Source organism: Brachyhypopomus gauderio, chromosome 6 (assembly GCF_052324685.1).
Source record: "Brachyhypopomus gauderio isolate BG-103 chromosome 6, BGAUD_0.2, whole genome shotgun sequence".
Lineage (NCBI taxonomy): Eukaryota > Metazoa > Chordata > Actinopteri > Gymnotiformes > Hypopomidae > Brachyhypopomus > Brachyhypopomus gauderio.
This window is the reverse complement of record NC_135216.1, coordinates 26,539,016-26,559,044: the sequence shown is the minus strand read 5'-3', so window position 1 is coordinate 26,559,044 and position 20,029 is coordinate 26,539,016. Positions and strand designations below refer to the sequence as shown.

The following is a 20,029-nucleotide window of genomic DNA, read 5'->3' as shown; positions in this document are numbered from 1 at the left end:
GTTGTTGTCCAACAGGGCCTGAGTAAGAAGGTCGGGGTTTCCTCGTCCGTGCTGCAGGGGCTCTGGGTGTCGTACAGTACGGAAGGGCTCTCAATTGCTCTGGCATCTCTGCGCAACCTCTACACACCCAACATCAAGGTAGGAGGGACGTGATTTTAAGTCCAGTTCTTCAGTCACTTCGTCAGTACAGTGGGTTGGATCAGAACATAAACCTGGTCCAGCCGCTGGTTCTCCAAAGATTAGACATATTCTCTCTCTCTGTCTCTGTCTCTCTCTCTCTCCCCCTCTCTCCCCCTCTCCGCAGGTCTCTCGCCTGCTCATTCTGGGAGGAGCTAATGTGAACTACCGCACAGAGGTGCTGAACAACGCCCCCATACTGTGTGTGCACGCCCACCTGGGCTACCTGGAGATGGTGGCCCTGCTGCTGGAGTTTGGGGCCGAGGTCAACGGTGCATCCGAGAGCGGCCTCACCCCGCTGGGCTACGCCGCCGCCTCCGGACACCTCCCCATCGTCACCGCCCTCTGTGCCAAGAAAGCCAAGGTCAGCACTGCCCCTCAGCCAATCAGGACCGTCCGATCCAGCCAATCACAGCTTTATTTGGATTGATTTTCCTTGACCGACTCCTAAAGCATAATGACAACAGATACGCCCTGGCTGTGTTCGAAATAGCCTACTGCATACTGCACTCAGTACATACTGGATACTGCACACTGGTCCTCGTAGTAGTATGCAGTAAGGTTTCCAGTATGTGACGAAGGCAAATCATACTAAGGGGTCACGTGAACATGGCGTTGCATGATGGGATGCGGTACACCACAAAGATAGCTATGTTCGTGTACTGGAATATTTTACGGAAGTAGTAAGTTTTGCGTACTGGAAAACTTATTATAAAATTACGAATTATTTTTATTCGTATATTGCATACTGATTTGTGGCCCAAGCAGTACGTCAGTAGTATGTAGTATGCTATTTCGAACACAGCTCCTGTTTTTGTGTCGTCACGTGGACAGCGTGTCCTGACTCTTGCCCCCTCTGTCTTGTACGTGTGCCCCCCCGTGCGTGCAGGTGGATCACGTGGACAGGAACGGCCAGTGTGCGGTGGTGCACGCAGCTCTGCGGGGCCACCTAGAGGTGGTGAAGTTCCTGGTGCAGCTGGACTGGAGCTCAGAAGAGCAGCAGTCCTCTGGCTTCAGCAAGAGCCACGCAGTGCAGCAAGCCCTCATAGCGGCGGCCAGCATGGGCTACACCGAGGTACACACACACACGCACATCTGTGTACACACGTGTATACACACACAGATCCAAAGCTCACACACCTCTTCCGTGTAGATTGCGTCATACCTACTGGACCTGCCGGAGAAAGATGAGGAAGAGGAGGAGCGTGCCCAGATAAACAACTTTGACACACTGTGGGGTGAAACAGGTGTGTGTGTGTGTGTGTGTGTGTGTGTGTGTGTGTGTGTGTGTGTCAGAGAGTGTGAGTCTCCCCTCCTCCCTCTCTCCTCTAACTTTCTCCATCTCTCTTCCACACCCCCCCAGCTCTCACAGCTGCTGCAGGTAGGGGGATGTTGGAGGTGTGTAGGTTGTTGTTAGAACAGGGTGCTGCTGTGGACCAGCCCAACCGCCGTGGCATCGTACCGCTGTTCAGCGCCGTCCGCCAGGGCCACTGCCAGGTGGGACACACACACGCGTGCACACACACACGCGTGCACACATGCGCACACACGCGCACACACACACACAAACATGCACACACACATACTCACACATGCACACACACACACACACACACACACATGCATACTCACACACACACACACACACTCTCACACACACACATACTCTCACACACAAACATACTCTCACACACACACATACTCTCACACACACACACATACTCTCACACACACACACATACTCTCACACACACACATAATCTCACACACACACAAACATACTCTCACACACACACAAACATACTCTCACACACACACATACTCTCACACACACACATACTCAACCTCAAACAAGCCTGAAATGTAACCCTGTTCTGTCACACACTTTCCCTGTCTTCTTGTGTGATTGTCTTGTGTGCATGTGTGTGCGCGTGCATGGGTGTGTGTGTGTGTGTGTGTGTGTGTGTGTGTGTGTGTACAGATTGTGGAGCTGCTACAGAATCACGGGGAGGATGTGAACGTGACTGATAAACAGGGCCGGACTCCTCTCATGGTGGCGGCCTCTGAGGGCCACCTGAACACAGCAGAGTTCCTGCTAGCACAGGGTGAGCCCACTACCACACACATACGCACACACACACACATACGCACACACACACACATACGCACACACACACACATACGCACACACACACACATACGCACACACACACACATACGCACACACACACATATACACACACACACACACATACGCGCACACACACATATACACACGCACACACACACACACACACACACACACACACACACACACACACGTATATACACAGAGCATCCACACATGTACATACTCTAACCCACATTCATGTAGTTGTAGGTAAAGTGTTGGGTCTCCAGTCACTGTCACTGACCTCTGACCTTGGTCCACAGGTGCCTCGTTGACTCTCACAGACAAAGAGGGGCTCACTGCTCTCAGCTGGGCGTGTCTGAAAGGCCACTTCCCATTGGTCCGTGCCCTGGTGGAGAGGGGCGCGGCTACCGTCCACGCGGACAAGAGTGGCCGAACTCCCCTGGACCTCGCTGCCTTCTACGGAGACTCGGATGTGGTGAGGACATGTCTCGCTTCTGAGCGCTGACTGAATGATTGACCCGTCAGAACTCAGCACTGCCCATCAGTACTGGACTACTGAGTCATGTACTGGACTACTGAGTCATCAGTCAGTGTTTACAACAAAAGAGTAAATAAGTGCTTGACGTAAACGTAGCTGCGGTCCAAACCCCAGCAGCACCAGAGGTAGGCCGGGTCCTCGGCAGGACTGAAGACTCCTCCCCAGTTTACTACTGGTCACACAAATGAAAGTGTGGTGTAGTGTGGTCACCAGAAACAACATCACTGTGTCCCTAGGCTGTATCACAAATGTTGGCTGTGTCACGAACGTAGGCTGTGTCACGAACGTAGGCTGTGTCACGAACGTAGGCTGTGTCACAAACGTAGGCTGTGTCACAAACAAACGTAGGCTGTGTCACAAACAAACGTAGGCTGTGTCACAAACAAACGTAGGCTGTGTCACAAACAAACGTAGGCTGTGTCACAAACAAACGTAGGCTGTGTCACGAACGTAGGCTGTGTCACGAACGTAGGCTGTGTCACGAACGTAGGCTGTGTCACAAACGTAGGCTGTGTCACAAACGTAGGCTGTGTCACAAACAAACGTAGGCTGTGTCACAAACAAACGTAGGCTGTGTCACAAACGTAGGCTGTGTCACAAACGTAGGCTGTGTCACAAACGTAGGCTGTGTCACAAACAAACGTAGGCTGTGTCACGAACGTAGGCTGTGTCACAAACAAACGTAGGCTGTGTCACAAACAAACGTAGGCTGTGTCACGAACGTAGGCTGTGTCACAAACAAACGTAGGCTGTGTCACGAACGTAGGCTGTGTCACAAACGTAGGCTGTGTCACAAACGTAGGCTGTGGTGGGGGGACTGTCTGTGCTCAGGTGCAGTTCCTGGTGGAGCACGGCGCCATGATCGAGCACGTGGACTACAGCGGGATGAGGCCGCTGGACCGGGCCGTGGGCTGCAGGAACACGTCCGTGGTGGTGGCCCTGCTGAAGAAGGGGGCCAAGATAGGTGAGTCAGACAGGCGCTGCGGAGAGAGAGACGGGTCAACGTGTCTGATGGGGCGTATGATGCGTATTACAGTAGGAGCAGACCACACTGTCCCTGTGGAGGGCATGGACACGCCTTTATTTCCAACCGTTCACGAGCCCTTTGACCTCACCAGTCTCATTTTAGTAATGCTCACACTCCTAAGCACCAAGTATGTGTGTGAAGTTTCTGTATTGGAGGATTTCTACAGATTCCTTCACCTGGTTTCCTGGTTTGCACCTCTGTACTGTACAGACATGCCAACCTGATCCTTAGCTGTGGATGTGTGATATGGGAATATGTGTTTCTCTGTGTGTGTGCCACCTGTCACTAGAACGCACCTCCATTACAACCAGCTGTTCTAAACACTCTCCTCTAACATTCAGGTGCGAACTCCAAACTCGTCAGTGTGAATTGGTTTTAGTAGTAAAGAACCTCACATTAAAGCCTCAGTAACCACCAGCTTGGGGGTAATTTTGCACTTCTGTTTTTCCACTGAACTGAAATTGAGCCCAGCGTTAATTGTACAGGTGGAACGGTGTTCCTGTGTGTCTGGTGCCATCTGTGGTGCGCCCCCTTGTGGTGGGAGAGAAGTAGAGCCTGCCTGCTGCTAATGCTAACGCTAACCCTGAGGCTGAAGCTAACCTTGCTGCGTGTTTCTGTCTCTGCTGCACTCTGCTCTCTTCTCTCATCTCCCTCCTCTTCACCTCTCACTTCAACCCTCTCTCCCTTTTTTCTCTTTCCCTGTCTTGTTTTATCTGTTTGTCCTGTTGTCATCTCTCTCTCTCTCTCTCTCTCTCTCTCTCTCTCTCTCTCTCTCTCTCTCTCTCTCTCTCTCTCTCTCTGCGACTCCTTGTTCTGTTTTTCCTCTGCGTTTGTCTCTCTCTGGTTGGTTCGGTCTCCCCTCTTTCTGTCTGTCTCTCTCACACACTCTTGCCCTGTCTCACTGGGTTGGCGCGGAACGCAAACCCCATGGCGACTCGTTCACTCCGCCCCCTTGTCGAACTCACACACGTGACCCCGCCCCCTCACCTTCCCCCGTCTCCGTAAGCAGGATGTCAGACCCTCCCCAGCAGGGCCAAAGGTAACCCCCCCCATCACCTCTCTGTGTCCCCGACCGCTATTTGAAACCACACCCCTCCGTTTCTGTCCCTCTGTGGTCCTCTGTGGTGTGGAGTGCACCCTCACTGTGCCCCCCCCCCCGGCATGCCATAACTGTGTAAGAACTCTCGGGACCGAAATCGGCCCGAAACGTGACCCATACCACCCACATCATTCAGGGGCATGCTGAAAGCAATCACCTTGCTTACAAAGTCGATTAAGGGCGGAGCTTGCCTGTGGCCCCGCCCCCTCTCCCTCTACACCTGCGCATGAGTGCATGTCTGCGTATGCATGGCGCTGCTGTAGCACCTCCACGTGACCAATCAGCCGCTCTGGTCTTCTCCTCCAACCCACACTGACCCCGCCCCTTTCTGCATGGCCTCCTGTGCTTTCTGCTCCGCCTCCCGGACGGTAATCCAGCCTGACCCCCTCAGAGCTCCAGGCCACGTTTACGCTGTTGGTTATTCCCTGGAGTTACCGAGACATTAAAGTAACGTTTGTCCTGTTGTGGGTCCATCTCTTTTGTCAGTGACGGTACGTGATTAGCCGTGTGCAGCTGACCTTCTTGGCTGCCATCAGGTCCAGGGGTTGTGTAAGGCCGTACCGCGTCGGGAGCACATTCAAGCCTCCTTTAACGGGGACCTCGCTCTCCGGCTGTCAGATCCCATAATGCTGTGCTCTTTTACTGTGCTCTAAAACCCCTGACTAATCACACAAGCAGCCCCTCGTGATGAGTTAGCCGGGTGTGTTAGTGGCCGGAGAACGCCGAGCTGTGCAGTTAAGCGAGACCCCAGAGCCACACCCTTTAGCGGGCCCCATCACCTCCCATATGAAAAAACCCCACAAGCCCCTCTGCACTTAAAGTTCTCGGAGGACCTTCTCGGTGTCTTCACCACCACGCCTCACCGTGCTGCCGAGGAACGGGGGGGGGGGGCGGGGCCACTGGGGTAACTGGCCACTCCTCCTGTACTGTGCAGGTCCTGCCACGTGGGCGATGGCCACCTCCAAGCCCGACATCATGATCGTACTCCTCACCAAACTGATGGAAGAAGGAGACGGCTTCTACAAGGTGGGGGGGCGCGTCCTCCTTAAAAGCTTTCTGTGATTGGCTAGTTCCTTGTGGGCGTGGCCAGTCCAGCGGGCGCTAACCTGGCGGTGTCGTGTGTTTTGACTCCTGCAGAAGGGTAAAGTGAAGGAGGCGGCCCAGCGCTACCAGAGCGCCCTGAAGAAGTTTCCGCGCGAGGGCCTCACCGACGACCTGAAGAGCTTCCGGGAACTCAAGGTCTCACTGCTCCTCAACCTGTCTCGCTGTCGCCGGAAAATGAATGTGAGTGACCGGAACCACCTCCCACCCGTGGCTCCGCCCACATGCTGGGCCCCTGGGGGCCACTACCATCACGGGGCCCCTGGGGGCCACTACCATCACGGGGCCCCTGGCCCATCGCATGCACCATTAGGTTAAAGCTAATAACGTATGTATTGCTCAGAATCCTGGACTGGGCGTTAATGGAGCTCTGTCATGTTTTTCTCATGCAAGCATGTCCCTTTGAAACAGCTGGTTCCAAGCCCATCTAGACATGTGGCCGACATCATCATCATCTTCATCTCTCTCACCCGCAGTTTGCTTTGTCAGTTCATGAGTCTGTCAGACCGAAGTAAAGCGTCTTGAGTAAAGTGTCTGATTACAGTGTCTGAGGTTGAGCTTGGCCAGAGACTAATCTGATGGCAGATGTTCTGGTGTTCAGCTGTCCCTGTAGAGCGTGGGTGTGTGTGTGTGTGTGTGTGTGTGTTCTGTGTCTTATATCCGTGTGTACGGTTACATTGGCATATTTGTGTCACGTTGACCTGTTGTGTAAAGTATGTTTATATGTGTGTTATAGTTGTAATCAAAGATCACAGTGTGTGTGTGTGTGTGTGTGTGTGTGTGTGTGTGTGTGTGTGTGTGTGTGTGCATATGCATGTTGTCATGCATGTTTGTGTATACTCTGTAAGCACATACATATGTATGTAGCATTTATTATCGTGTGCGCACGTGTATGTCTTTGTTTTGAATGTACGTGTTTGTGTATGTTTCTTTGTGTGTGTGTACCTGGTTCCATGTATGGATCTGTGTATGACTGTTGCATGGTGTGTGTGTGTGCATGTGCATGGTGTGTGTGTGTATGAATCTGTGTATGACTATTGTTTTTATGTGTGTGTGCCTGCTTCCATGTATGACTGTCGTGTGTGTGTGTGTGTGTGTGTGTGTGTGTGTGTGTGTGTGTGTGTGTGTGTGCGCGCGCCTGGTTCCATGTATGACTCTGTGTATGACTGTTGGCCTGTTGTTGCTTGCAGGACTTTGGCATGGCGGAGGAGTTTGCCTCCAGGGCCCTAGAGTTGAAACCCAAATCCTATGAGGCCTATTACGCACGAGCCCGCGCCAAGCGCAGCAGCAGGTAACCGTAGCGACCCCTAGCAGGGAGGCGGGGCTTAAGAACTACAAGATTGACTACAGTTTGGTCTCAGCGATGCTGTATAGACCAGGAACCTCGGGTTCATGTTCATGCATCAGCTTGTATTTCTGTTCCTGCCTTGCAGACCTCTCATCTCCCACATCTGTTACTTTCCCCCTCTCAGACCTCCCTTCCCTTTCTGTTTGGATGATCTCATGTTCACAGGACTTAGTATTTTGCTAAAGGGTTTAAAAATGTACTCAGCATTCATTCTGCAGATTAGTGTGTTAGTGTGCTGTACTGATCCCCGACACATTGTACACCTGTCCCTCTTTCTGTCTCCATCTCTGTCTCTCTCTCTCTCTCCGTCTCTCTCTCTCTCTCTCCGTCTCCAGGCAATTCCACGCAGCCCTGGAGGACCTGAGTGAAGCCACCCGCCTGTGTCCCAACAACCGTGAGATCCAGCGTCTGCTCCAGCGGGTGGAGGAGGAGTGTCGCCAGGTCGCCCAGCAGCAGGAGCTGGATCCGCCCCCTTCCCCGCCTCACGACCCAGGCCCTCCCATGGCCCCGCCTCCCGCACCGGAGCCCCGCCTCTCGGACATGGAGCCCGTGCAGGACCTGTTTGAAGAAGATGAAGATTACCTGGAGCGTGACTTGGAGGGTCTGCCACTAGGTGTCACCGCCGAGCCGCGCTCTAGTCCCTCCAGCCTGCCCGTCATCCAGAACATGCCTCCCTCCCCCAGCCACCGGGAGGCGCCCTACCTCTCCATGGGCCAGGCCTTCGAGCTCCGCCCCAGCCCTGCCTCTATAGCCTCGCCCACTCGCCAGAGCTACCAGTCCACGTCGCCGTCGCTCTCCCCAACACACCAGAGCTCCCACTACCGCACGAGCCCCGCCCACACCTCCCCCGCCCACCAGGCCTCCACCTCCTCCTCCTCCTCCCACTTCAGCCCACCACCGTCCCCGCTGCGACGCGGCCCCCAGTATCGCTCCAGCCCCACCTCCGAGAAGGCGGGCCCCTACCGGCCCCAGTCGGCCTCGGCCGCCGCCGGCCGCTACCAGCCCGAGCAGCTGCCGGGCCGGCCCAAGTCCCCGCTCTCCAAGATGGGCGGCCAACGCTCCTTCCAGCTCCCGCAGCCGGTGCCACTGCCACAGCACCAGGCCCAGTGGCTGCAGCCGGCCAAGGCCCAGATCGTGCGCTCCAACCAGCCCGGAGCGTCGGCTCACTCCAGCGCCGTGCTGGGCGGCAGCGCCTACAGCCAGATGGCACACTCCATGAGTGGCCGCTGCCCCGGGGAGGTGGAGGAGTTCGGGGAGGTGGGGTACTCCGCCACGCTGCAGGCTCAGGGGAGCCTGACCGTAGCTGGGCTGTACGCCCGGGCGGTCAGCATGGACCCCGGCACCCTGGATGAAGAGCTCTCACAGAGGCCCTCTTCCGCGTACCGGCCCGGGCCCGGGGGCCTCCGCTACGGCCAGGCGCCCCAGATCAGCCGCAGCCAGTCCACCGCATACTACCCGGTCTCGCCCCATGAGATGGAGCGGCAGGCCCAGCTGGGCTCGCCCGAGAACGCCCACGGACTGAGGCGTCCGGTCAGCGCGGCCGCGGCCGAGCCCAAACCGCACCTGCCCACCCCACGCCCGCTGATCCACTCCCAGAGCGTGGGCCTACGCTTCTCCCCCTCCAGCAGCAGCCTGACGGCGGGCTCGGCCGCTAATCTAGGCCCAGGCTTCAGGGCCTCGGCATCGGCGCAGCAGATGGAGATGCCCCTGAAGCTGGCGTACGAGGGGGGATACTGCGAGGACCTGTCGCCCGTGTCCCCACCGCAGGGCGCCGACTTGCGTCTGGTGGGCGGGACGTACCCGGGCGAGTCGGTGCGCTCGCGAAACACGCCCTTCATGGGCGTCATCGACAAGACGGCTCGGACTCACCAGTACCTGCAGCAGCCGCCCTCGTTGGCCTCCTCCTCTTCTTCCTCCTCCCGCGCGTGGGCCGTGTCTTCCCTGGACACGGTGATCAGTCCGGCGACGTCACCCGGAAACACCGGCTACAGCCAGCAGGCTGCCGGCATCAGTCACATCGGCTACTACAACCGCACCAACAACGCCCACAACGGGCACCTGCTGGAGGACGACTACTACGCCCCCCCCGGTGCCACCCGGGACCGGCCGGACAACACGGGCCGTGTCAGCCAGGCTCCCACCTATCCGGACGTGAAGGTGGCACGGACACTCCCCGTGGCACAGGCGTACCAGGACGGCGAGTTCCGGCAGGCGGGCCGCACCGATCGGCAGGGCCCCACCTCGCCCATCAAACCAAAGAGGCCGTTTGTTGAGTCGAACGTGTGAGACCGCAGGCCGCTCACGAAGCGCCACACCTAGAGGCAGATGCACAAAGGGCATCCTCCCTTCGTACAGTCTGATGTTGAGTATACGGACTCCTGTGTGTATGTGCGTGTAGGGAGGTGATCGTCTGCAGAGGCGTTAACTCTGGACACGAGAAAGAGGGCTTGGCGGGTACGCCTCGGGTGCTTCCGCAGGAGGGGACCTGCCTTTACTGCTGTACACTGACTAGAGATGCACCGATACCATCAAGAGTATAAATATCGAACCGATACTGACACTTAACATTCCATCAACATCGATAACACACATACAATAATGTATTCATTTGATATTATGTGAGTTTAATCAGTAGGTTGTCCGCGTTACGAGGCCAAGAATGCAAACCTAGCGTATATATCTGCGCGGAGATTAAAACGGAAAATTGTGTTGGTAGTGTGATCAGTAGGGTTGGTACTTGGAAAATAGTGTTGGTGTATTCCTAGCCCACACCAAGCACTCTCGGAGCCGCCCTGTGGGTTTAGTCGATGGGTTCTCAACATCCACCCAACATCTTGCTCGTTCTCCTGAGTGCTCTTGCGATCCTTAGGCCATGCAAAGGCTTATTCGAAAATGGCTCCCCGTGACTTACGTCGTACACTACACCCTTTATACCCTATATAGTGCATGTTATATCCAACATGGGCAAAACCTCAGTCAGAAATGGCTCAGTACGACCGGCTTAGTACACTAATGTAGGGCTTGGTAGTGTACAATACCCTTTACACCCTAAGCAGAGCACAACAGGGCACCATACACTTTGCACCCTATGTAGTGCACAATAATGTGCTACCCCCTTTACACCCTGTAGTGCTGGGTGTGATCTGGGTGTGATCCGTCACTTTAACACTGTACTGTGCACTGCGCTTATTCACTTATTAAAGAGTTTCACATCATCAGAAAACCGGATGGTGTCCCATGTCTCCCCTGAAGAAGCAGCCCTCTTCTGCTGGTGATCACCAAGCAGTGCAGACGAACGCTGCCTCAGGGTGCGTGTGTGTCCCCCAGTGCCATCACGTCGGTGCTAGTGACGGGCCGCACACACACACACACACACACACACACACACACACACACCCACCCACCACCACCTCCGCTGCTTCCAGTAGACTCAAGTTACTTTCATTTTGCTCACCGGACTCTTGCCCACACTTCCCAGTAAAGAGCAGAGAACACCAGAGCTCCCACCACACACACACACACACAGCACGGGAGCCATTTCAGATTCAGCCAGGGTGCCTCAGGCCAGCTGCTGATACCCCAGATCAGCCCCAACCTTTCCCTGATGCCACTCGGGAGAAATATTGTGTGGCTATATTTGTAAATACAGCTGTTAAATGGCATCCCTATCAAATGTGTACATAGCTGACACAAAGACAAAATGGAAAAAAAAGTAATATTTATCATTTTAAGTTATGTTTGAGCATATATATATATATATATATATATATATATATATATATATAAAACTTCATTTAGCTCTTTATGCTGTTGTGATTTATAAGTCTGCTATTCCAAAAGGTCAGTAATGTGAAATTTCTTTGCTTTTTGTAAACATGTTTTTGAAGTCACTTAAACAGTTCCAGCTTTGTTAAATATGAAAACATAGATACTGTGTCTTATTGCTCCGTTATTTAGAGGACGTGCTGTAACTCTCAACAACCTTAAGTGACATCTCTGCCGTCAGGACACCAGGTTGCTGGCTGCAGTGAGTCTCATCTCGGAGTCATTGTTCATCGTGAGCTCCCAAGTGGTCTCAGATCATTTCTGGTGTGTGAGATCTGGAGTTTGTGGCGTGGGGATCATTTCGTGAAACCCTGAGGCATTGTGGGAAATCAATCACACTCCAGCGTTCATCTTATCTCCAGGTCAACACCACTTATGGGGTCGCCGACAGCTGGGCTCTATTCTCTCAGGAGCTTTTTGCCTTCAAAAACACGTTGCCAGTCATTTGAAATGATTGATTTCTTTGGTTTTTTTTTTCTTACCACCTGCTTGTTTTGTGGGGCGTTTTGCCTGTGTAGGGGAGGGTTTCTGTTGTGGTGGTTCACCAGTCCAGATCCACTACAGGAGTCCTGCTGGATCACATGTTTTTAAACAAACTAGGCACCCATTGGTCGGGCCCTTTCATCTGATTGGACCTTGGGTCTGTGCGACTGCACCAGTTACTGTCAGCTGCTGTTGATGAAGGGCGGGACATCAAATTCAACATTGTCAGCTTTTTTTCCCCCCTCTTTTTCTGAAACCCTGTTTTTCATATGGTTGACCTGTAAATGACTGTAAATATTCAGCTTAATTAGAGTGCATGCTCTCTGCTGACACATTTTTCTGTGTGCGCAAGCGTGTCTGGTTTGAATTATGGATATATATATATATATCGACCGCTGAAAGGAATGTGGCACAAACCTTTTCCCCCCACTTTTTGGACAGAAAACATCAGCCATTTTTATTTCCTATTTTGTAATGTTTATTTTGTATTTTGATTTAATTTAGGCTTGTTGCGAGCAAAAATCTCTGTAAATGGTCTGAGGGGAGTTTTACAGAGAGTAAAGCCAGAAACATCATATTTTTAGCCCCGTTAAACAACTGTAAACTGTACAATCAACTGTATGTAGGGGAGAGAACAATGTCCTAATTTAAAAATGATTGAAAGTTGAAAGAAACACCAGTTGAACCTATCTGTGGTTGTCGAGTCTTATTTTAATCAGCAACACATTCACTGGTTCTCTGTGTGTTCTTTTTTTAATGATTCAACACCAAAAGGCAATGGAACAAGATCAAGAAAGGGTACGGAGGTCAAAAAGGGTCAGATACACTGGTTCATGTTGGTTCAGATTCTTTTAATGATTTCCAAGCATGATGTGTGTGACGGATCAGATGGCGGGAGGCTCACTGCTCTGTGGCCTCCCCGTCCTGATGTCCTGCGTTCTCCTTATAGCACGTGGGGTGGGTACAAACATAAAGTGAAATGACTACAGCACAAGGGACAGAATGCACGCTAGAGAGTGGGAGGGCTCTCACTCGCCCCCTGCTGGCCTTGCTGAGTATAGGCCTCCAGTTAGCAGACCACAGGTAACTACAACAGCTGTGCAGTGCAAATCCAGACAGTATTAACACACCACTGGAACACTAATTCACCAACACACATGCAGGGGCACTGGGAGACAAACTTGTCAAACTGTGCGTATAGCCAAGCAGTAGAACTCTCATAACGGCACCACTGACCGTTTTCCATAAAAACACGTATAAATATACTAGACCTCTAGGCATAATGGACTGTACTGAAATGACGGAAAACACAAAATACTATTTCTGAAGTCTGAGTGTGATTAAGTCTCACTATCCAAGGTGGTTCTGTGTAATGGTAATATCCTTTATTGTTGATTCGATTTCCTTTACGAGTGGCACAACAGCGAGGGTTATCTCATCTGCTACTGTGCACATCAGTACAAGTTCCACTCCTCCAACAACTTCTCCACACAGTGTAACACTACTAAATATTTACCAAGGCACATCATTATTTGGCATTGGTTGTGCTGTGCCATTCAAAGGAACAATATGAAACACTTTTGGTATTAAGTAATACTGGTTATCTTGTATGACAAACCACCTTAAATGTACTTCATATGAAACATAAATACAACTTCAAATTGACCAGGTCCTCAGTTTGAACAGTAATAATGGCCTTCATATTTGGACAAGGTGCCGGGGGCTGTATTCTGATAGTGGAGTGTAACTCAGAGAGCTAAAATGATTATTTGATGAAATATTTGGGGAGTATAACTGGTTCTTATGGCGACAGTCTTGAATTCTCACTCCTTCTCTGGTTCTATTACCATAGCCTAAAGTTTCCACTGTAATGCGGTTGTTTGGACACAAGGGGGCAGTGTTGGACTGCGTTTGGCACGATTCTGTCCGTGTGTGAAGATGGGAGAAGAGAAGGCATGAGGATTAGACAGTATCCAGGGTTCAGCCAATGCCTGCTGCTGATTGGTTAAGGTGAGCTGGGGGCGGAGCCTTCATTCAGCGTGTTGAAGTGCACAGACAGAGCCTCTTCCTCAGGGTTTGGGGGTCGTCGGAAGTCCTCTTTGGTCGCCACGTAGCCCACCAGCACCACGAAACAGACCAGTAGCAGGCCCAGCACATTGGCCAGAGCTTCAGCCCCCTGAGCTGAGGGGCCACTACAACAGCAGATATCACACACCATCACACTCATCGCCGTGAAGCCAGCAGGGAGGTTAACGTCACGACAGGTATTTCAAAAACAACATGAGTAAAAGTCATGGCAGTCATGGCCTAGCGGTTAGGGAACTGGTCTTGTGACCGGAGGGTCGCAGGTTCGATCCCCAGACCTGAGGCCATGACTGAGGTGCCCCTGAGCAAGGCCCTAACCCTCAATTGCTCACTTGTATAAAAATGAGATAAAAATGTAAGCCGCTCTGGATAAGGGCGTCTGCCAAATGCCATAAATGTAAAACTAATGCGCTAAAATGAAAGTAGATGTATTCAAGTGGCACCCATCCACACCTCAAACGAAAATGCCAGTTACATTTGGTGTGCTCCGTCTTTAGAGGCTAACACTGAATGAAAATAATTCATTCCATTCCAATTAATTTTGTTTTAGTCTGAGGATCAAAGCCAGGAGTTGCTCAGATCATTTGTGCCTTTACTGGACACATAAAAAAATGTTTGCAGTGATCACTGTGCTCAACATTCTACAGAGAGGCAACAGGATGTAGTCAATCAAGAGCCAGAGAAAAGCGCTGAGTCACCGCACGGGCTGACTCATTCAGCAAACAGCCCTCTAGGCCCGGTCACTCCGGGCCCTTCAGCCAATCACCAAAGTCCTCTCGTTCTTTATAAATCCCTTTTGTCCTTCTAAAGCATATTTTGGAGCAGTGGTTGCAAAGTGGAGCCAAATCTCTTCAGCCCGCTGAAAGCCGGCGCCATGAATGACGGCCCTTGCGCAAGACGCAGCTAATGAATATTCTGATATTTCATTGGGAGAGCTCCAATCGGATTTGACCCTGCACGGGGCTTCAGGCCAGGCGTGCACCTCTAGCACGAGGTGTAGGAGTGGGCCACTGAAGAGAGGCACCCAAACACGTCAAAGGAAACGTTTGACCAAGAAGGCTAATAATGCTAATGCTAAAGAACACAGATTGTCATTGGGTAAAATTAAACTGCGCAAACCGGTTCTCAATAATGTCGGGGCCTTTCGGCCAAACTACATTCTGTGCTACGTGATTATGGCCTTGCCCATTATCATGCTCCTGTCCTGAGTCAATAAATTAGCTAATTATGCTCCGAGAGTTGAATCAGGTGTGTAATAACAGGCGAGAAACAAATAACATGTCATATGGGGTGGGGCTAAATAGCATAGGAGGGAGGTGCAAAAATGGGCGGGGCAGGAAGGGGCGATACTCACCGGGAGCTGAAGATCACCTTCTCTGTGATGCCCATGAGGGAGGTGGCCACGCTGGTGGCGAGCAGCACCAGGCCAAAGAAGGCGTGCAGGGGCAGGTACCAGCTCCGCATGGTGGCCGACGCCCAGGGGAACAGGAAGAAGGACAGTCCCAGCAGCCACTGCACAGGAAGTGATGGTGACTTAACAGGACTCCAAACCACTGCACGATTCCAACTTGTTGAATGTGGAACAGGAAGTGAGTGAAAACTGATTCTCCTTTATTCTCTCTGCACCAAGCTTTTTACATTTCTGTTTGACCAACGTTCCCAACATTATCAGACAGGAATCTGCCCCCAGAGGGCAGAGACTTGGCAGGGGCATGATCGGGGGAAACCAGCCAACAGTCACATGCCCATAGTTCCTAGATGTTTTCAGCCACGATGAGGATCATATCCAGCTATGCACTAAAATGGCTACTCCTTTAACCAGGACGGCCAAAACTGCATGTCTGAATAAAACAGATTCTCCTGACCACCTGTGGGCGCTATTTACCAGCTCAAACTCGGGATGACTGAGAAACGATTCGCAGAACTGAATCGACTATATCAGCGCGAGGAGATTTTACTGCGCTGGGTCACTGGTTTTCAAGCAATAGAAGCGGAATTCAAGATCTGTTGTGGAGTTGGGATGGACAGACCAGGTGTGAGTGGCTCAGGTGTAAGGTGGGCGGGGCTAATGTGCAGGTGCAGCTCACCTGCACCAGGAAGAGAACGAAGGTGAGCATGCCGCACCAGCTGTGCAGAGACTTCATGTTGGGGAAGCTGTTTGTGTTGTGGTAATCAAACACTGCCACCAGTCCTGAGTAGAGAGAACAGTGCTGTCATTAGCCTCTCGTGTAGCACCATGACTGACCGTAGACCCTCTCCAGGCGCACAGCAAAAACCAAGATGGACCGCACGGTGCACGTCGGTACAGTTTGACGAGCCCACGGATGTGCGCACAGAACATACCCACAATGCTGATGATGAGGGCCATCATGTGGATGAGAGCGTGGAGGATCTTCACCGAGCGCTTGCTCTCGTTTCTGAAGACGCGGTACACCAGCACGCCTAGCGTGGAGACAACAGCAGTGAAACAGACGCAATGTCTCACTCAGATCTCGTCAGTGCACGTAACAGCCCACAGTCAGGCAGCTTCGGAGAACGGTAATGATTTTGGTTTTTAAAAAGGACGTTAAGTGTCCTCATTGTTTCTCTCGTGCATTGAACTTTCAGCCCAACCTAAAATAAAACAGGCCAAAACTGGATCTTTGGAGAACAACTTAAAATTATACCATCATCCAAAGAGCAATGTTGCTAATACAGTTAAACCTACAATCAGATAATGAGATAACATCTGGTATTGACGAGCCTTTTCATAGTTGCCCAAATTAGCCAACAGATATAAATATCAACAGCATCTAATGCTAAGATGAACTAATCCCTTAACAATTTGAACTCTTTTCTTAATAATGTGATGCCCTTAAATTGTGTGAGCGGACGACGGGCAGCGTGGCAGGTGAGAGAGGAGATGCCCCTCCGGACACACTTAGCCCAGCCAATGGAAGCAGCTCCACCCCTAATGAAACCATGACCTTTCAGGTCTGGTGTCCTAATTGGATTGCCATAGTGAAAGCTGAGGAGATCAGCAGAACAAAACGGGCCTGTTTCTCCCTGGGGTTCAGCACTCTGCCCCGTGGCCAAGCAACAAATCTCCTCTAATTACAGCCACCGAAGACAAAGCAGCAAAGCCTGTTTCAAATTAAGAAGCGATCCATGTGTCCTGCTCGGCTCGGGAGAACTGGGCCAAGCGATGAGGAGAGGCAGCTACTCCGGGCCGTGCGTTTCTGTTGCGTACCTCTTAATGTGTTTAAACACTCCTTGTTTACTCACATTAAGTGCTTGTGTGCTCAGCAAGAAACATGGATCACTCACCATTTTGGCTTTCAGCTTCTTCAGTGTGACGTAAGGATGCCTCCCAAACAGTAGAGTATATATACACTCACTCGCTCTGTGTGTGTGTGTGTGTGTGTGTGTGTGTGTGTGTGTACCCAATGACCTCCTCCTATCCAAAACACCTCTGTTTCTGACTTCAGGCCAGTGTGCTTGTAGTCAGGAATCTTACTCTACTGTACTATGCCTGCCAGGGCCTGGCCCCGCCCCCTCAGTCCACGCCGGACAGGGCTGAGCACAAAGTCCACTCCAGTGAAAACGCAGACACCACCTATGAATATGGCCTTAGGTCTTCAGAGATGCCACCTGTACGTGATGGTGTAGATAAGCGTACTGTTGTGTGAGTGCGTGTAAGAGGGAGAGAGATCCTGCTGTCTCACGACCAGATGTCACTTCTATGTCGACCTAAACTGTTCTGTTTGTTCAGGCTGAGCCACATGTGGGTTCAGTCGGGCGTGATCCGTGTTTGGTGCCGGTCCAACACCTCCTTCACTCGCACGCTCTTTCTGCTCAAGCTAAATAATCTCGCTTGCACTAATTCGGCTAAAGGAATAATCCGCTGCAAAATCACGTCTAGAATAATTAAGAGGAAACACAGCATGAAAATAAAGGCTTGTTAGCGTCTTAGCACGATCTCGCATGAATGACGCTAAGTGCTCCCAATTAGCTTCCATGTCCTGTTAGCAACATTACCATAATGATACGGCACATCACTTGAATCAGTGGTCTCACCATCTCCATAGAGGAAGACCAGACCCATGACCATGCAGAGCGGGTGGACGTTAAACTGCAGGATTGACCCATCCCAGGCGTAGCCACCACCGTAGTGGCCCATCCACACGCCCGTCATCACGATGCACGCCACACCCAGCACCTGGGAGCCCACCACGTACCACGGCAGGGTCTGAACACCACTCTGACCCCACGCCATCCTCTCCATCAGCCCTAGGGTGGAGATAAAGGGGGGGGAGAAGAGGAGAAGGTGACTGTGGGCAAAAGAGATTCATAAAGGGGTTTTAAAACAAAGAGAAAGAACCACGTCACATGCAAAGTGGTCGGTCTTAATGCCAAGACTCAGTCCTCCGTGAAAAACATGGAGAGGGACCAATGATCTGGAGTGTGACTCCACCTTCCAGATGAACCTGAAATGACACCTCGCTGACTGTGGAAGTCAGATGTAGTTAATGGTTGCCTTGGGGGGAGTAATATAGCCTACACGTCTGTATGCACTACGTTAAGTGCAGGGAGGAGAAAGGTAGACAACCTCAAGAACCAACAGACTGAAAAACCAACCACAAAATGAAGGTGCTGTTATTACGAAGAAAGTTCAAGGAGTTCTGACCACCATCGACCAACATGTACAGATATCTTCAGTCCTTAGAGGAAAAAGATATCAAAGCACTAACTGCTACTACAGCTAATAAACTAAAAGTAATTAGTCCATTGGGATCGAAATTGACTTGAAAGAGTGCCGAGCCTGATTGGCATTAGGCCCAATACCGACTAGCCGGCTCTTTGGCCAGGTTAAGTGTGTTATCAGGTGATGCGGTAGAGAACTTCACACTCAGAGATCAGCTGCACTTTGTTTGTAAATAATGCAGCTTCGCTCTGTCTTGAGATGCTTGAAGCAAAGTTACCCAGCTGAATAAATGAAAATAAATCATGGCTATCGAGTCCGGACGTCGTTTATTGATTTTTTTTTTTTCAAAAGTCACATTACACGCAACATTGCTTCGTTTCGTTAATCTGTTTGTTTTTTTTTTTAATCAAAGTGTTTTTATTGAACATCTTAAGCATTGATACACTATATGATACATGTTTTATTTTTGTCATTATTTCAACCCCCCCAAATCTGTTAGTTTAATATGAAACGTCTCTTAATCCTTCCAAACCACGGTTAGGTCAGACTAAAGTTCAGGCCTCACAGGTTGGAGTCTTGCTCATAACTGAACCTTAGCAGCGCTGAACACAGGAGCCTTGTTGTAACTGAACAAGTGAAGAGGAGGAAAAACCCCGAACTTACCTGCGCGGATCACCTGAAGTCGCGTTCACGTCACCAGCCGCCTAACCGGAGCGCGCGTAGTTCTGATAACACAAAAAAACTGAAATATTGTTGCGCGATTCTGGCTATTTTTAAACAATGAGCCCAATTTCGCTCCTCCGTGGCTCGTTAACAAGCGTCCGCCTGATTCTCGGGTTGAATTTTCCGCCGCGTGTTTTGTTGTCGCGCACAGCAGTCACGTATTAACCTTTCCTGACAGATGAGCGACGGCAGGTCGAGGGGCTGATGTGAGGCGCGCACACGCGCTCCTGCCCGCGGACCGCGCTCACGAGAGGGCGGAGTCAACGTCGCTCGGTTGCCGTAGCAACTAGACGGCTGCGTAGTGGACGCTACAAGCGCCGATCACGGCGGTCGATCTGCGCAGAATCAGTTGCGCAGACAAAAAGTTTAGATAGTATTAACCGCAAATGTGGAATTGTATACGTGCTTTTAATACTTAATAATAATAATAACTTATTTTAATACTTAATAATAATAATACTTGCTTCAACACAAAAATTGGTTATGTGTGCGTATAATTAACGTTCCGCGTATGCCAAAAGCGGAGGCGACACAGTGATATTCACTGACGTCCATTGTTCATTATGATATATCATAAATCATATACAACAATATTTGGGTCGAAATTACATCAAAAATTACATTGCGCAAGGGCTTTGTCGTCTCCTTTGAATTCGTGACTGTATAAATAGACAATATAAATAAACAGCATAAATATAATACTAAATACTGAAATACTAAATGTTCTGTAACTGCACACATACATATACATTTTGCCAGGTCTTTTTTGCTATTAGGAAGAAAGCCCTTTCACAATGATACATCT

At 51.0% G+C, this 20,029-nt stretch overlaps 2 protein-coding genes across 2 annotated transcripts in view; one reads left to right on the top strand and one right to left on the bottom strand.

Annotated features, from left to right (window-relative positions):
• Nucleotides 1-12,421, top strand: part of tanc2a (tetratricopeptide repeat, ankyrin repeat and coiled-coil containing 2a) — a 27,455-nt gene extending 15,034 nt beyond the window's left edge. Inside the window, 12 exon segments of the mRNA XM_077010137.1 lie at nucleotides 16-138; nucleotides 305-541; nucleotides 1,067-1,252; nucleotides 1,331-1,424; nucleotides 1,541-1,674; nucleotides 2,159-2,282; nucleotides 2,611-2,786; nucleotides 3,681-3,813; nucleotides 5,910-6,001; nucleotides 6,113-6,259; nucleotides 7,267-7,367; nucleotides 7,760-12,421. Coding sequence (XP_076866252.1) covers nucleotides 16-138; nucleotides 305-541; nucleotides 1,067-1,252; nucleotides 1,331-1,424; nucleotides 1,541-1,674; nucleotides 2,159-2,282; nucleotides 2,611-2,786; nucleotides 3,681-3,813; nucleotides 5,910-6,001; nucleotides 6,113-6,259; nucleotides 7,267-7,367; nucleotides 7,760-9,710 — 3,498 coding nt within the window. The 3' untranslated portion in view covers nucleotides 9,711-12,421.
• Nucleotides 12,422-12,566: 145 nt separating this feature from the next.
• cyb561 (cytochrome b561) lies at nucleotides 12,567-19,496 on the bottom strand. Its single transcript, XM_077010160.1, has 6 exons — nucleotides 19,165-19,496; nucleotides 17,874-18,086; nucleotides 16,161-16,259; nucleotides 15,905-16,008; nucleotides 15,172-15,329; nucleotides 12,567-13,924 (listed from the first exon to the last, which is right to left on the bottom strand). The coding sequence occupies exons 2-6, from the start codon at nucleotides 18,079-18,081 to the stop codon at nucleotides 13,738-13,740; spliced, it is 756 nt and encodes a 251-aa protein (XP_076866275.1). The 5' UTR covers nucleotides 18,082-18,086; nucleotides 19,165-19,496; the 3' UTR covers nucleotides 12,567-13,737.
• Nucleotides 19,497-20,029: the final 533 nt, after the last annotated feature.

Excerpts from the sequence above, each read along its gene's own strand:
- cyb561 (XM_077010160.1), bottom strand. The coding sequence starts at position 18,081 with ATGGAGAGGATGGCGTGGGGTCAGAGTGGTGTTCAGACCCTGCCGTGG. Across the intron at positions 15,330-15,904 it reads TCGTTCTCTTCCTGGTGCAG|TGGCTGCTGGGACTGTCCTT; the intron begins GTGAGCTGCACC and ends CTTCCTGTGCAG. Across the intron at positions 13,925-15,171 it reads AAGGTGATCTTCAGCTCCCG|TGGCCCCTCAGCTCAGGGGG; the intron begins GTGAGTATCGCC and ends CTGCTGTTGTAG.